An 18,399-nucleotide genomic window follows, 5' to 3' on the forward strand; every position below is an offset into this window, starting at 1 on the left:
GGTTTCCTTTGCTGTGCAAAAGCTTTTAAGTTTCATTAGGTCCCATTTGTTTATTTTTGTTTTTATTTCCATTACTGTAGAAGGTGGAAAAAAAAGATCTTGCTGTGATTTATGTCAAAGAGTGTTCTTCCTATGTTTTCCTCTAAGAATTTTATAGTGTCTGGTGTTACATTTAGGCCATGAATCCATTTTGAGTTTATTTTTGTGTACGGTGTTAGGAGTGTTCTAATTTTTTACATGTCGCTGTCCAGTTTTCCCAGCACCACTTGTTGAAGAGACTGTCTTTTCTCCATTGTATATACTTGCCTCCTTTGTCATAAATTAGTTGGCCATAGGTGTGTGGGTTTACCTCTGGGCTTTCTATCTTGTTCCATTGATCTATGTTCATGTTTTTGTGCCAGTACCATATTGTCTTGGTTACTGTAGGTTTGTAGTACAGTCTGAAGTCAGGGAGTCTGATTCCTCCGTTTTTTTCCCTCAAGACTGCTTTGGCTATTTGGGGTCTTTTGTGTCTCCATACAAATTTTAATATTTTTTGTTCTAGTTCCATAAAAAATGCCGTTGGTAATTTGATAGTGATTGCATTGAATCTGTAAATTGCTTAGGGTAGTATAGTCATTTTCATAATATTGATTCTTCCGATCCAAGAACATGGTATATCTGTCCATCTGTTGGTATCATCTTTAATTTCTTTCATCAGTGTCTTATAGTTTTCTGCATACAGGTCTTTTGTCTCCCTAGGTAGGTTTATTCCTAGGTATTTTATTTTGTTGCAATGGTAAATGGAAGTGTTTCCATAATTTCTCTTTCAGATTTTTCATCATTAGTGTATAGGAATGCAAGAGATTTCTGTGCATTAACTTTATATCCTGCAACTTTACCAAATTCATTGATTACCTCTAGTAGTTTTCTGATGGCATCTTTAGGATTCTCTATGTATAGTATCAGGTCATCTGCAAATGGTGACAGTTTTACTTCTTCTTTTCCAATTTGTATTCCTTTTATTTCTTTTTCTTCTCTGATTGCTGTGGCTAGGACTTCCAAAACTATGTTGAATAATAGTGGTGACACGGGACATCCTTGTCTTGTTCCTGATTTTAGAGGAAATGCTTTCAGTTTTTCCCCATTGAGAATGATGTTTGCTGTGCGTTTGTCGTACATGGCCTTTATTATGTTGAAATAGGTTCCCTCTATGCCCACTTGCTGGAGAGTTTTTATCAGCAGTGGGTGTTGAATTTTGTCAAAACCTTTTTCTGCATCTATTGAGATGATCATATGGTTTTTATTCTTCAATTTGTTAATATGGTGTATCACATTGATTGATTTGCATATATTGAAGGATGCTTGCATCCCTGGGATAAATGCCAGTTGATCATGCTGTGTGATCCTTTTACTGTGTTGTTGGATTCTGTTTGCTAGTATTTTGTTGAGGATTTTTGCATCTATATTCATCAGTGATATTAGTCTGTAATTTTCTTTTTTTGTAGTATCTTTGTCTGGTTTTGGTATCAGGGTGATGGTGGCCTCATAGAATGAGTTAGGGAGTGTTCCTTCCTCTGCAATTTTTTTGGAAGAGTTTGAGAAGGATGGGTGTTAGCTCTTCTCTAAATGTTTGATAGTATTCACCTATGAAGCCATCTGGTCCTGGACTTTTGTTTGTTGGAAGATTTTTTTTTTTTTTTTGTGGTACACGGACCTCTCACTGTCGTGGCCTCTCCCGTTGCGGAGCACAGGCTCCGGACGCACAGGCTCAGCGGCCATGGCTCACGGGCCCAGCCGCTGCGCGGCATGTGGGATCTTCCCGGACCAGGGCATGAACCCTTGTCCGCTGCATTGGCAGGCGGACTCTCAACCACTGCGCCACCAGGGAAGCCCTGTTGGAAGATTTTTAATCACAGTTTCAATTTCATTCCTTGTGATTGGTCTGTTCATATTTTCTATTTCTTCCTGGTTCAGTCTTGGAAGGTTATACCTTTCTAAGAATTTGTCCATTTCTTCCAGATTGTCTATTTTATTGGCATAGAGTTGCTGGTAGTAGTCTCTTAGGATGTTTTGTATTTCTGTGGTGTCTGTTGTAACTTCTCCATTTTCATTTCTAACTTTATTGATTTGATTCCTCCCCCTCTTTTTCTTGATGAGTCTGGCTAATGTTTTATCAATTTTGTTTATGTCCTCAAAGAACCAGCTTTTCATTTTATTGATCTTTGCTATTGTTTTCTTTGTTTTTATTTCATTTATTTCTGCTCTGATCTTTATGATTTCTTTCCTTCTGCAAGCTTTGGGTTTTGTTTATTCTTGTTTCTCTAGTTCCTTTAGGTGTAAGGTCAGATTGTTTATTTGAGATTTTTCTTGTTTCTTGAGGTAGGCTTGTATAGCTATAAACTTCCCTCTTAGAACTGCTTTTGCTGCATCCCATAGGTTTTGGATTGTCGTGTTTTCATTGTCATATGTCTCTAGGTATTTTTAGATTTCCTCTTTGATTTCTTCAGTGACCTCTTGGTTATTCAGTAATGTAGTGTTTAGCCTCCATGTGTTTGTGTTTTTTACGTTTTTTTCCCCTGTAATTCATTTCTAATCTCATAGCGTTGTGGTCAGAAAAGCTGCTTGATATGATTTCAGTTTTCTTAAATTTACTGAGGCTCAATTTGTGACCCAAGATGTGATCTATCCTGGAGAATATTCCATGCGCACTTGAGAAGAAAGTGTAATCTGCTGTTTTTGGATGGAATGGCCTATAAATATCAATTAAATCTATCTGGTCTATTGTGTCATTTAACACTTCTGTTTCTTTATTTATTTTCATTTTGGATGATCAGTCCATTGGTGTGAGTGAGATGTTAAAGTCCCTCACTATTATTTGTTACTGTCAATTTCCTCTTTTACAGCTGTTAGCAGTTGCCATATGTATTGAGGTGCTCCTATTTTGGGTACATATATATTTATAATTGTTATATCTTCTTCTTGGATTGATCCCTTGATCATTATGTAGTGTCCTTCCTTGTCTCTTGTAACATTCTTTATTTAAAGTCTATTTTATCTGATATGAGTATAGTTACTCCAGTTTTCTTTTGATTTCCATTGGCATGGAATATCTTTTTCTATCCTCTCACTTTCAGTCTGTATGTTTCCCTAGGTCTGAAGTGGGTCTCTTGTAGACAGCATATAGATGGGTCTTGTTTTTGTATCCATTCAGGAAGCCTGTGTCTTTTGGTTGGAGGATTTAATCCATTCACGTTTAAGGTAATTATCACTATGTATGTTCCTATGACCATTTTCTTAATTGTTTTGGGTTTGTTTTTGTAAGTCCTTTTCTTCTCTTGTGTTTCCCACTTAGAGAAGTTCCTTTAGCATTTGTTGTAGAGCTGGTTTGGTGGTGCTGAGTTCTCTTAGCTTTTGCTTGTCTGTAAAGCTTTTGATTTCTCCATTGAATCTGAATGAGATCCTCGCAGGTTAGAGTAATCTTGGTTGTAGGTTCTTCCCTTTCATCACTTTAAGTATATCATGCCACTCCCTTCTGGCTTTGAGTTTCTGAGGAGAAATCAGCTGTTAACCTTATGGGAGTTCCCTTGTATGTTTTGTTTTGTTTTCTTTTTCCCTTGCTGCTTTCAAAAATTTTTCTTTGTCCTTAATTTTTGCCAATTTGGTTACTATATGTCTCAGTGTGTTTCTCCTTGGGTTTATCTTGTATGGGACTCACTGTGCTTCCTGGACTTGGGTGGCTATTTCCTTTCCCATGTTAAGGAAGTTTTTGACTCTAATCTCTTCAAATATTTTCTTGCATCCTTTCTCTCTCTCTTCTCCGTCTGGGACCCCTATTATGCGAATGTTGTTGCATTTAATGTTGTCCCAGAGGCCTCTTAGGCTGTCTTCATTTCTTTTCATTCTTTTTGCTTTATTCTGTTCTGTAGCAGTGAATTCCACCGTTCTGTCTTCCAGGTCACTTATCCATTCTTCTGCCTCAGTTATTCTGCTATTGATTCCTTCTAGTGTAGTTTTCCTTTCAGTTATTGTATTGTTCATCTGTGTTTGTTCGTTCTTTAATTTTTCTAGGTCTTTGTTAAACATTTCTTGCATCTTCTCGATCTTTGCCTCCATTCTTTTTCCGAAGTCCTGGATCATCTTCACTATCATTATTCTGAATTATTCTTCTGGAAGGTTGCCTATCTCTACTTCACTTAGTTGTTTTTCTGGGGTTTTATCTTGTTCCTTTATCTGGTACATAGCCCTTTGCCTTTTCAACTTATCTATCTTTCTGTGAGTGTGGTTTTTGTTCCACAGGCTTCAGGATTGTAGTTCTTCTTGCTTCTGCTGTCTGCCCTCTGGTGGATGAGGCTATCTAAGAGGATTGTGCAGGTTTCCTAATGGGAGGGGCTGGTGGTGGGTAGAGCTGGGTGTTGCTCTGGTGGGCAGAGCTCAGTAAAACTTGAATCCTCTTGTCTGCTGATGGGTGGGGCTGGGTTCCCTCCTTGTTGGTTGTTTGGCCTGAGGCAGCCCAACACTGGACCCTACCTGGGCTCTTTGGTGGGGCTAATGGCAGATTCTGCAACTGTTCATGCCAGAGAGTACTTCCCAGAACTTCTGCTGCCAGTGTGCTTGTCCCCATGGTGAGCCACAGCCACACCCCGCCTCTGCAGGAGATCCTCCAACACTAGCAGGTAGATCTGCTTCTGTCTCCCCTGGGGTCACTGCTCCTTTCCCTGGGTCCCAATGTGCACACTACTTTGTGTATGCCCTCCAAGAGTGGAGTCTCTATTTCCCCTGGTCCTGTCAAAGTCCTGCAGTCAATTCCCACTAGCCTTCAAAGTCTGATTCTCTAGGAATTCCTTCTCCTGTTGCCTGATGCACAGGTTGGGAAGCCTGACGTGGAGCTCAGAACTTTCCCTCCAGTGGGTGGACTTCTGTGGTATAAGTGTTCTCCAGTCTGTGAGTCACCCACCCAGCAGTTACCGGATTCGATTTTGCTGTGATTGCACCCCTCCTACCGTCTCATTGTGGCTTCTCCTTTGTCTTTGGCTGTGCCGGTATCTTTTTTGGTGAGTTCCAGTGTCTTCCTGTCAATGATTGTCCAGCAGCTACTTGTGATTCTGGTGTTCTCCCAAGAGGGAGTGAAAGCGTGTCCTTCTACTCAGCCATCTTGGTTCAGGCTCCAGCAGCCATCTTCCTGTGTTAAATAAGCCTCGTTATTTTCTCATTATGCGTGCTGATCAAAGAGTACTTAAAATGTAAAAGCATTTTCTTTCCATTTCTACTTGTTATTTGGCTAGACAATAACACATATTACCATTCTTTTATTTTATTTTAATGATTTTAACAATCCCGTCATGTGAGTGTTAAAGAAAGAAGACTTCCATAAATGGTGGATTATTATAATAGAATCTCCTTACAAAGCTCTGACAAAAAAATAGAAGTGTATTTGATATCTACAGATATGAGACTGATTATCATTAAATAAAAATTCAGAAAGATGAAGATAAGGTTATAAACAAAAAGTCAGGTAAGAACTATATTTTTCTCACTGCTGTCAACGCTGAATACATTTGAAAGGATATTGTTTTCCTTTTTTTATAGTACAAGGTGACATTGTTAAACATTATTTATTACTAGTGTTTAACAGATGACTTTAGATGAAATTATGTTATAATAGATAGCTAATTATGTAATAAAAATCGATGGATCACACATTTTTTATTGTCAAATTTCGTATGTTCAATCTAGCTAAGTAAGATGAAATTTTAAATTATCAAGAAAAAAATTATGTTCTGTGGCTGAGCTTAACTGGAACTACTATAGGGAAAAAGAGACTATTTGCTTTGATAAACCAATAAAATTAATTTTGCATTAATTTAGTCCAGAACTTCTCACCATTAGGTGTGTGGTTTCTGAAACCTTATTAAGTACCTTTTATTGAGTCTGTCATAATGAAAAGAGCTTAGTTCAAATTTCCATTAAGCATAACACTCATATATAGAGGTTGACAAAGTCCCCTCATTTTATTCTTACTTCACTTTCTCCAGTTTTAATTGGGCATCAAAAAACATATGAATATATTTTCAGATAGATAAAATGATAGGAATGATTATCTTTCTTTTTTCTGTAATATTACTTAGGAAGGTAGTTGGGGACATTTACTTAGTATGTAAATAGTTAATAACTATCAGTCAACCCAGAAAAGTCATATTAATAGCTACCGTCTACTAAGCACTTGGTATGTATTAAGCATTTTACATAATTCGTTTAGTCATTACCACAACACTGTATGTTAGATACTATTATTCATGTTTTACAGACAGAGAAACTTAAAGAAGCCAGACCATCAAGCTCGTAGGCGGTAGAAAGAGTTGCAGCCCAGGACAGGAACTAAGAGACCTGATGCTGTGCATATTTAAATTACACTTGACTCCCATACTCTCAGTACAACAAGATAATATTAAAATCTATACAGTGCTTCATCTTTAAACACTTTCACATATTTCTCTTCAAAACAGTCCTGTGAGGTGAATAGGGTATTTACAGATGAGGCCATTGCAGTTCAGAGATATTAGGGGAACTTTACAAAGGTAGTGAGAGGTAGACTTAATCTTCAAATGTGGTTTAAACTTCAAACACTGGTTTGATCTTAAAAATAACAGAGAATGATAACTGAGACTCATTGTAAGTGGCTTTCACTCTGGTGAAGCCCAGGAGGTCCATGTGAGATTGAGGAAACCAGAGTGCAGGTGGCTTCCCTCACCTATGTTACTGCTCACGGTCTAATCCACCATTTACAGGTAACTCTTATGTGAACGTCAAGGGGAGGGTCTTACCTGCATTCGAGGTTCCCCCTTGTTACCACATAAGGAATTTCTGTAAATAATTGAGTAAATACCATGTTTTCATTTCTTATTGTATCACTGGACTTCAGCAGGACCTAACCTGTCCTTTTCAAGGTTTGAGACTAGACATACGTAGTTGTTATTATTGACTACCCCCATTCTCACTCACATACAACTCTAACCTTACTCATAAATATTAGTGCAGAATCTTATTATCATTATCATGATTGCCAGAGACAGTGGCCCGTGTTCAATTTCCAGAGTTGGTAAGGGCAAAGTTCAAGAAAAGTAGAGTTAGAATTAGCCCTAAGTGAGACTAAAAGGCAACTCTTGGAGGAGACTCTTCTAGTTTGAAAACTAGTTCACCCAAAGCCGGTCTCCCAGCACCCCCACCCATACTCTCATTATCATTTCATTGCTCACTTTTTACAATATGCAAAACATACACACACATATATGTTTTCTTATAAAACATATTCAGCCCCTATTTCTATGCACATAATCATTGGGTTCTTTAAAAAAAATCATTTAGTAATCAGAATAATGTGCTATATTTTCACGGTTTTATCTTCCAAAAACCAGCATGTAATTTACAATGCTGTGAAAGTTTCCAGTTTCACAAATAACACTGATAATTGAGAATCACCTGGCTGAAATAGTCACAGATTATTAAAGGTAGCCCAAGCCTACATATACATAAGAAGTATCATTGCAAAGTAAATGTATATTTATGTCAGAATCACCTAAATCACTGTTGTTGGAGTTGGCACTACACAGAGGTGGGTTTGATTTACGTATCTGCTTCTTACTGTGAGAACTGCAGAAAATTGTTTACACCCTCTGAGGAGCTGCTGAATTAAAAACAAGGAACATATTTACCTGAGGATTTGGCATATAGTATTTACTCAATGAATATTATTTCCCATCTCTCGCTACTACCCACCGTTCTCCCATTATTCTGTCTTTTATTTACAGGGATGACATTCATTTGTCAGACAACTATTTCTTTCCACAAATGTGGCATCTGTTAAATAGAATTTAAATCTGAACAGCAACTAAGTAACTGTAAAAGCATGCAAGACAGAACGTTCTCGTGAAATATCCAACATCACACCTTTCATCTTCTTTATTTGTAGCTTTAGAATAGAAAATACAAGCTCGGCCAACATGGGAGCCTAAATTCACCAACCCTGCATGTGTATTGTGCAAAGGAACAAACAAGTTACATAAAAATACATCCCCTGTTACAGATATATGAAACTGTCATCTCAGAACTTTGCTCTTCTCGTAATGGCATAATTTTAGACACCGTGTGTTAATTATATAAAACTCTGCAACAATAGTTTTCCAAAAAAAGCCGTCTAATTAAACACAACAATGAAGCAACCTACTGCCACCTTTCTTTGCTCTTGGTTCTGTTGAACCTTTATCCTCTCTTCCCATGACTTCTTTTCCATGCCTTTCTTATCTTCCCAGGGTCCTTATCTTCTCAGAATGACAGGCTCCTGCCCAGTCAGGCCCCATGGCCACTTATTAATGGCAAGGTATTGAAAGGTTCTCTGCAGATTCTAGGTATCCGGCAAAAGATCTTTTTCTCCCTAAGACTCATCAAAAGTACTTTTAATTTTGCTTTGTTTTCAATTCTTCCTGCATTACTTTCTAACATATGAAAGGGATAGCTATGTGTTTTATTTTTCTCTGGTCTTAACAGTGTTAAAGACTCAGTAGTCAAGAATAATATTTTTTTAATCTTTTTCTCACTGAATATTAGACTTGGAAACCTGGGGAGGTTTGCTATTATATAAAGTTGGAATTATCTTCCTGTCATGTTGACTTTCAAGATCTCACAGTCTTGTTCCCAATCGTGTCCATCTCCCCTCACTGGCACTCTTTCCCTGACTCCCTCCTTCCTGGATAATCCTAGACATTAGTGATGTTGCCGTCATGATTCCTCAATGTCCTGAGTGTCCTTGGTAATCCTCTGACTCACCTTGATGTCAGGCCCGAAGTATGCCTGTACCTATGGCTGTGTATGTCTAACATTATATATGAGTGATGTGTATGCACAGGTTTTTAATTCTGAATCATACTTTTTGGAGTTCAGTAGACTTAGGTTATATTGTGACTTCACATTTTAATAACTCATACCTAAGTTATTAATAAATTGCAATCCAGTTCAACATACAGTATATTACAAGTCATATTCTTCTCACCCTTCCCAGCACATTGTAAGGTCTAGCTCCCTGGGTAATGTGATTCTTCACAGTCAGAGAGCATCTTGTTCATCCTCATAACACCGGGTGAGTACAATAACTAGTACATTGGAGGTAACGACTGAATGATGCTGAAATGACTGAGAATTCTAGGGAGCACTGCAACTTTTCCTATGTGGTTAATATGGCAAATCGCACTCTGTAATGCCCCCAAGTTCAAGAATTTGGCATATCCTCCAGGATGGAGACTTTCCAAGTTATGGCTAGCCATTAGACTAAAGCTATAATGGAAGTAGGGGAAACTTGAAACAAAACAAAACCTCATCCCATGGCTTGGAAGTATCCTCCTCGTCTTGAAGTTCATCCTCTCCCCCATGCCTCCTTCTCTCACGGCACCACCCGCGCGCAACCATATGCATGTGTGTATTCGCGAGCCCCATACTCTGGCTAAGCAGGATGGATATTCCCGAACACCTTTGAATCCACTGTTCTCTTCCCAAAATGCCTCCTTCTCTATCTGGCAAAATACATCTATCCTCTTAGAATCTGCTTAAGTGTCACTTCCTTTGTAAAGCTTCGCTGAACCATCAGACTAAGTTGTCTTTTCTTCTTTGGAGTCCCCACCTTGTGCATACAAATTTTCTGACTGCTTATAGAGTGACCAACTCAGCCCATTTTACCAGGACAGCCCAGGTTTTAGAAAAGGAAGTCCAGCACCCTGGGAAACGCTTTAGTCCTAGACAAACCTGGGGTGGTTTGTCACCCAACTTGTGTGTCTGCCCCGTTGGAGTATGGGCCCCCTTTGTGAAGGGGTTGTGTTGTATTCGTTTTCGTGTCCCCAGGGCCTAGCACACTGATACATTCATGAAAGTGTGCATGAGACTTAAAGGACTACAGCCAGTGAGTCAGGGTTGTCAGACACCAGTAGAGGAGAATTGATCTAGTCTTATCTCTTAAAACTGAAAGATGTTGAAATAGTGTAGTCTTTTAGTCTCCTTCTAGCTAAGCTCTATTCTCCAAGTTTATAACTCACTACTTTTGCTCAATCTCTTGTTACCTTTGATAACAATAACCTCCTCCTGCACCCAGCAATAAAATTTAAGAGAGGTGTTTTATGGGAATAGAAAGGGATGGATAAAAAACATTTTTAAATGCATGTCTACTGGCTCTGAAATTTTTAAAAATGAGTCTATGTATCTTGCAGGTCCTGGGGGCTTCACGGCATAATTGACAGCACATGGTGTCATTTCTGCTGAGAGTAAAATTTCAAGTTTTCCAAGTAATTAGTAAATAGTAATGGCTAAGCGATGAATCTCCCTTATACATAAGATACACATAAAATACACATTACAAATCAATGCCAAGTAAATAACTTGCCACTACTCCTAGGGAAGGGAAGAAAGCTCATTTATATGAAAATATATCCACATTTGGGAAGCTGTGCCTGGTGGGGAATGGAGGACAGACTCCTTAGCTGTGAGAGTTTCAGCATGAATATAAAAATACTCTTCTCAGTTGGCCATGATTCCACCTCCCACTTGGACACTATGTCCCCAGATCAGACACCCTTGTGTCCGGAAAGAGCAGGAGAAAGTAACATGTGACTCAGTCTTCCCTCCCATGTATTCATAAAGCAAATTCACATTTCCCTCAGGTACAGCAGGGAATAATGAATGGATACTTACAGAAAGAAAATTATCACTTAAGTGTTAGAGTTGGGAAGAAATCTTTCAAGAGGCAGGATTCAATTAGTCTGTTTTTAGAAAATGCTCCAAGTAAAATAGATTTAATTCTTCCATTTATCCAAAGCTCATTTTTAAAAAATAAAGTATATTGAAAACGTTAGTTTTTAATCTAGTACTTTTAAAATTTCTAGATTTTCAAAGCACTGTAAGGCATACATCATATTATGGAAAGCCTATTTTATAGTTCTTTTTGTTTCTGTTTTATCTCCCCTGCTAGACTAGACTGTGTGTCTGATTGATCTTTGCCCCTACCTGCACCCACTACCAAAGTGCCTAGCAAAGACCATTTGAGAAACAGATATCTGATGAATCACAGTAGCATTTATTGAGTACTTACATCCAGGCACTGGTCTTAAGTGATTTACTCATTTTAATTTATTTAATATGCACAACAGCTTTATGAGGTGGTCTTACTTTTATCACAGCTTTATAGATGAAAAATTCTGAAGCACAAGGAGGGTAAATAATGTGGGAAAGATCATATGCCTAGGATGTGGTGGGGCTTGGATGTGAATGCCAGCAATGTGACTGCAGTGACCAAGCTCTTAACACAGTGTCCTGCCTTCTATCGAGAGGGTTGGCCGCAGAAGATCCCTGTAGAGTTATTATCTTCTCTTAGTTTCTGAAGCAAGAGGAAGTTTTTATTCCATCTATCTCAGCTGGATAGTAGAGAAAACTTTATGGGGTCTTCTCGAAGCTTGTATTTAAATGAATAAAAATACAGACAGGGAGGGGGCAGTGTGTGTGTGTTTGGGTACCAGTGTAGCCACAGTTTAGGGGTTCAGATGTGAAGAGGCAACATACACTTTCCTGACCATCCAGAAGTATGGAGTCAGAATTAGGGTCAAGCAAAACCTATGGAATTCCAAGCAACCCAGAAATTCATACTGTGATTCCATTCAGGAGTTATGCTCTTTTTTTAAAAAAATATATGCTCCCAGTAAAATAGATTCAGGGAAGCCCCAAAAGGAGCAGGTTTGCATAGAAGGGATGACATACTGAGCTGCAGCCCCAAACCCCAAGCCAACCTTCCCACACCCAGTGCTGAGTAGCTGCCTCCTGGTGCTCCCATATTTTGTCCCTAATGTAGTTAGTGCTTTGCCATTTGAGCACATTTCTGTTGTAACACAAGACAGCAGATCCAAATCTTTCATTACCGAAGTGGGATGACTTCTTCACTCTCACGCGAAAGTCTTGAAAGATTCTCTGTTTTGAAGGATTCCATGGATCATTACCCAAATGCAGATTGGTTATAGCACATAAGTTGGCCCTAAGCTTCACCATTAGTTCCGTCAACAACATGTATTTTACGGGAGAGTTTAACTGGAAAACAGCAAGATCTATGACCTTTCACACACGCCTGCCTCCCTCCAGGCATTTATTCAACAAATATTTATTGAGCACTGACTACCTCATGCATTGGAGTAATTAGTGTAGCCACCTTGATCATCTTGGAAATATTTTACTCATGGTACAATCTCCACTCGAAAGTTGCTGTCTTCACCTCTCACGTTGAGCCAAAGATCCATTTCTATCTAGATCCATTATCTATCAACTGAAGTCAAGGTGATTTGATAGTGACCAGTGGGTACAAAAAAGGTGTCATTTGTGACTATGCACTAAAAGTGCCGCTCTCCAAAAACCCAGGAGAAGCAAGGTGGAGAGTTAACAAGCTGGAATATGGAGGGAGCACTGGTAGTGAGGGTCAGATGATGGCCTTCATCACCCAGCAGACTTGTCCTGTGTGTACTGATGGGCTCAGGATGTACGACTTTATGTATGACTTTCCCCCTGTTTCTTCCATTGCTTCCCCACGGTGAAGGAGGTGGCAGTCACACAGGACTCTGAGCTGGGACTACCTTTGGCAGCATATCATCCATCAGCGGCAAAGATTTCCTTCCCTCTGTGCATGTCTCACCCTTTTGTTGGCACATGTCCTCTCTTCTAGAGCAAAAGGGCATTTCCTAATATTCCCCAGGGCCCTACACAGAAAAAGAGACTTCCAGTTGAATAAGGCAAGAAAGTCCTTATTCAACTACCTTCTCACACCTTCTCAGCTTCTAACTTAGGGGATTGCAACCCTCGCTGCACTATAGAGTTATCTGGGAAGATTTTTTTTTTTAAATGTCCAATGCCCACTAGCTATCTATTTTACATTTGGTAGTGTATATATGTCCATGCCACTAGTGGGAAGCAGCCGCATAGCACAGGGAGATCAGCTTGGTGCTTTGTGACCACCTAGAGGGGTGGGATAGGGACGGTGGGAGGGAGACGCAAGAGGGATGAGATATGGGAACATATGTATATGTATAACTGATTCACTTTGTATAAAGCAGAAACTAACACACCATTGTAAAGCAATTATACTCCAATAAAGATGTGAAAAAAAAAAACAACAACAAAAAACAAAACAAAACAAAACAAAAAATATCAATGCCCGTACCCGATTTGGAGATTGTGGCTCAGTTGAGTTAGGGTGGGCCTGAGTCCTCTCTGTTTTTGTTTGCTTTTTAAGTTCTTCAGGTTCATCCAGAGCTACAAAGTACTGCCACATACGAACTTATCTTAAGTTTCCATTCCATTCCATAATGAAAAGGGGAGGGAGGAGTTAAGCTGCAAATGAGTGACTGTACTGGCAAAGAGAGAAGGTGATGGAATGTCATCCTTGAATATCCTGTTTCCTTTGCCATTCCCACATGGAAGGATCTCATATCAGTAATCTTTCTTTTTTGTAAAAAGAAATGGGATTGTTGGGATCTACCCTCCTCAGAATATGTCTCTTACCCCCTTAGCTCTTAACACCTAAAAATTCTATTACTAAAATATGATAATAAACTAGAATTTAACTAAAGAATACAAACTCTTGGTAGCTTCCCAGGCTCCTGTTCAGTACAGAGCTGGATGAACTAGCTAATAATTCTCTCGCAGAGCCTAAACAATGAGGAGGAGGATGACATTTGTCATTCACATCCTTTTACACATTGTAAGTCCCCCAAATCCTTGCTAAAAGGACTTCAAACTATTCTTATTGGAAGCACAAGGAAGACAAGGCTTCTCCATTCAGCAACAATCATATCTCTTTGTAATAGGTCTTTTAAAGCTTGGGAGCATTTTAAATTCTAAATGAATGACTTTATTTGTGACAATGCAAATGTTCTGTAGCAATTAGCTCAGGACACTAAAGCTATCTCAGCTTCCACTCTTTGTCAGGTACAAGTCATACCAGACAAGTTCATTGGTATTTTCATTCTCTGTGAAATGTAGAACTTCACTTTGTTGGTGAATGGAATCTTGTCAACTTAGTTTCCATAAAGCAAGTGGCTATGACTTTTCTAAGGAAGTAATTATATGTAGGTAGCAAGTTGGAGGAACCCAACTGTATAGTAAATCTACCCCAAAAAGTTCTTGTAATATATTTTCTAAGGATAAAGTTATGCATATGATGAACAACGACCTAGAAAAACAGAAGCAGAACAGATAGGAAGTGAAGAAAGCTGATACTTCGGTACACCTCAGAACTGTTTCTGATTTTTCAAAATTAGTAACATATATTTGCAGACAAAAGTTTTAAAACACATATTCATCATTTAACCAAAAAATTATTATCTCTCACTATGTCCAGTGCTTAGTTTACAAAGTTGAATAACACATGGACCCTGTATACAGGTGTGCCCAGTCTAGACAAGGAAATAAACATGAAAATCAATTATTAAAACACAGTATTATAAGGTTACTAAATTCATTATTGTATCATTATCATTTAGGATGTTGTATACTACATCACAGAAACACATTTATCCAAGACCTGGAAAGAATGATCTCAAGAGTCAGTAACAGGAATACTATGTCCTTCAGAACAACTGTCTTGAGTTTATCGTAAATACTGTGAAGAATATAACTGCTTTCTCTTTCTTGCTGAATTAGCAGCTTGAAAGCTCAAAGCTAATTTGCAACACAACTCTAGTAAACAAATAGGATCCTATATTATTAATTTTGTCTATTGATCTTCCACCTAGACTCAACTAACTTCACCCTGGATTTTGTTTACTTTTCCTTGTTGTTCTTTAAAAGGGCCTCAGATTCTCTTGACTATGAGGCAGGGTGTAAGAAAATAAATAAACTGTGATGATGGAGGTCTGTTGAAGTTTTTATGGCAGCCAAGGGGAGGAGCACAGCACAGGCAGAGAATGTTGCTGGGTGAGGTTGGAGAAGGAGTTATGGAACAGATGGAAAAAAACATTGTAATAATAATGACAATAACAGCAACAGCACTTATAAATAATAGTAATAGAGAATAACTATACTTTGAAAATAAAGAACAACTATACCTTACAATTGCGAGGTCCTCCCTGTATATCTGTACTTTGCAAACATTATTTCTCTTATCTTCACAGCAACTCCAAGAAGTAGATATTAATGTCCCCATTTTACAGATGAGGATATCGATGCTCAGAGAGTTTACCAATTTGCTTAAGATGCCACCTCGAACCCAGGCTGTCTTGCTTCAGCTGCTACACCACTAATGCTCTGAGTCTCATAGGAAAAGAGAAGAGGCTTGATAGGGTGTTGCTGATTTGAGTGGCTCCGAGTGTATCCAAAGCAAAAGGTGCATGTGGTGATGCAGCCAGAGGAGAAGATATGGAGATGAGTAAGGGTAGAGTCAGGAATAATATTTCTTTAGGTAATAGGAAGATTTCAAAGGAGTTCAGTAAGAGGCAATGGAGAAAAGGGAAGAGGGGCTTCAAATCTGCGCCTCCTGAAATAGAGTGGTGCTGTCAGAGTTTATGGAGTTAAAGAAGCTTTGAAAGCTCCATACTGTAGTTCACTACCCACCACAGATCATGGTGACTCGTTGGTGACAAGAGCAGTACAGTAGCTTTTACTTCCAATGGAAAATCATCTTACGTAAGACACATTTACTTTGAACCCCATACCAGTGAGTTCCATTACCAAAGAACATTGTTATAAGCACCCCTTTCCTAACCTATTCCAGCGGCAATATTAGCAAGAGGTTCTGGTGCTTTTAAAGACCCTCCCCCGGGGTAAAGCCTCCTCTCTGGACTCAAAATGAGGACAGTGTCAGAGATGATAAGATAATGACGGTGGTGGCCGTGATGATAACAGCTGCTGCTAGTTACTGAGCATGTCTATGCTTGAAACCCTGGGCCAATATTCATTATTTCATTGAATCCTCAAAACCACCCAGGAGGAAGCAAATACTGAGCCATCTTAGAGATACGGACACTGAGGTTCAGACTTAATAACTTGTGCAAGGTCACACAGCAAATCAAGCGGCAGAGCTGGATTTTGAATCCAGGACTAAGTAACTCCAGAGCCTGTGTGGCAGCAGCTCCCCTGCCCCGACCTCATGAGAAAGTAACTAGATAGTGCAGTCGATTGCTTTTCTGTCTCACCAGGAATTATCTGACATACTTACAGAAAATTGGTTGTTGAGATTTTGTTTCTTTTACCTCCTTCCTTTTCTTTCTTTCTTTTTTTTTTTTTTTTGTTTTGCGGTACGCGAGCCTCTCACTGCTGTGGCCTCTCCCGTTGCGGAGCAAAGGCTCCGGACTCGCAGGCCCAGTGGCCATGGCTCATGGGCCCAGCCGCTTTGCGGCATGTGGGATCTTCCCGGACCGGGGCACGAACCCGTGTCCCCTGCATCGGCAGGCGGACTCGCAACCACTGCGCCACCAGGGAAGCCCACCTCCTTCCTTTTCTTCCGTGTATTTATAGACCTAAAATAAAGATTGCGCGTGCGTGAGTGCACATTAAGTGTGTGTACACTTGTCAATGTGAAATCATACATTGAAAAGAGAAGGTATGTAGGTAAAGGATGAATTTTAGAGACAGATGTGGTCAATTCCCAGCGTTTTCACTTCTAGGCACGTGATTTAGAGCAAGTCATTTGACCTCTTGTGTGTCAGTCTCATCACCTTTAAAATGGGGATAATTAGAATTCAAGACTGTTGCCATGAGCCTTGACTGAGGAAATTTGTATATAGTACCTGGCACAGAGTTAAGTACTGAGTAATTGTTCATTCCTCTTCTAAGCCCTCTCTCCTCTTCATGCTCTCATACAATAATCCTGTTTCTGTTTGTACAAAGAACCAAAATCAGTGTACGTGCCACCCCTCTAGTGAGGCATGTATATGTAGAGAAAGAGCTACTTATACTGCTGCTAGGCAGGGCTGTGGTTCCCACCCTCTCCATGGACAAGGAACTCTAAACTTTATAAAAGAATGCATCACACTGTAATACTATAAGGAATTCTTAAAGTCTAAGCCCTTGGTTTTAGCTGATCCACATTTGCTTAAAGATGCTCTGTGTCTGATATCTAGAAGTTTATTGTCTCACTAGGGAGAATGCAAATACTCTGCTTTTGACTGATCTCAGTATCAATCATCCTGCAGGTATTCCACAGCTCCTAAATATCCTTAGGAGTGTTTCCGCACAGTCCTTTAATCCAAGTCTGTCTGACTCTAAAATGTGCGGACTTCAGTTGCTCTAAGACTAAAGCAATCAGTGAATTGACCTTATACTTATCTTGTTGGATATTGGGACTTTACAGAGCTTAGAAATACTTTACAAATACTTTATTCTTCAGCACCATTTGGTATAAATTTCATTTGTTGGCCATTTATTTGAATGCACCAAACTCGTCTCAAACTAACATGGTAGACCAGAAAGCAAGTTCACATTCTAGTTCTTTTGGCTGAATCCTGCATAACTTAAATACAATACCGTATGATAGACCCATTGAGAGCTCTGCTCTTGTCGGGGAAATGCGTACCATAGACAGGCCAGCCCCAGCAGAGGCCTGACTGCGTGCTGGTGGGGTATTCAGCTAGAGCTATTCATAAGTTCTCTTAAACGACTTTGCCCCACTGTTATCCTAATTTGAAATTTTATTTTTCAGCCACATAAATAGAAGAACACAGTTTGAAAACCCTGTCCTGGAAGCAAAAAGGAAGCTACAGCAGCATAACATGCCCCACACAGAACTTGGAACAAAGCCCCTGCAGGCCCCAGGTTTCCGAGGTTAGTACCTGTCAACACGCAGTGTTTCAGAGAGAAAGACTGTCTATCGAACTGCCTGCTCTCCAAATAGGCCTTTATCTTGGACCATCTCATATAATTGATTTGCTTTCCCCAGACCCCTCAATTAACTTTAGCTGGGTGTTTGCTCTGTCTCTAAACTCGTGCATTTAGCATTCACAAGTGAAGGTAACGCCTCGGGTAGCACCTTTTAGGAATTTACAGCACGTTGCCAGGTAGAACTGAATGGGTATGACGATGGTACCATGAACTGCAGAGGTTTATAGAGACTCATAAGTTTGTCCTCAAATGACCAAGCACAAGAATGAGGCTTGTTCTCCTTTGTGACAGTAGACAGCTCCTCATCGACAGTACCTAGGCCCAAACCCGCCTGCCCCCGCGCTGCCCGGGAGCGCTCGCACAGCGTGAGTGACCTGTCTTACTATGGGCGCCACCTCTCCTGGAGGCCCGGGTGCATCAATATGTCCTGGGTTGCTTGCTGCACCTCACTTCACCCTGGAGCCACATACGGGGATGAGATGCTGCACACACTTTTCACATCTTAGTGGGCTCTCACTCACACGTGAAAGC

At 39.7% G+C, this 18,399-nt stretch overlaps 1 protein-coding gene across 11 annotated transcripts in view; it reads left to right on the top strand.

The window, feature by feature from the left end:
• MAGI2 (membrane associated guanylate kinase, WW and PDZ domain containing 2) overlaps window positions 1–18,399 on the top strand; it is a 1,353,221-nt gene that overhangs the window by 1,027,127 nt on the left and 307,695 nt on the right. For all 11 annotated transcript variants that reach the window (XM_067042757.1, XM_067042759.1, XM_067042752.1 and 8 more), the window contains one exon: window positions 17,690–17,811. In XM_067042757.1, coding sequence (XP_066898858.1) covers window positions 17,690–17,811 — 122 coding nt within the window. The remainder of the gene's footprint in view (window positions 1–17,689; window positions 17,812–18,399) is intronic.

The sequence above is a fragment of the Kogia breviceps genome, chromosome 9 (genome assembly GCF_026419965.1).
Source record: "Kogia breviceps isolate mKogBre1 chromosome 9, mKogBre1 haplotype 1, whole genome shotgun sequence".
NCBI lineage: Eukaryota > Metazoa > Chordata > Mammalia > Artiodactyla > Physeteridae > Kogia > Kogia breviceps.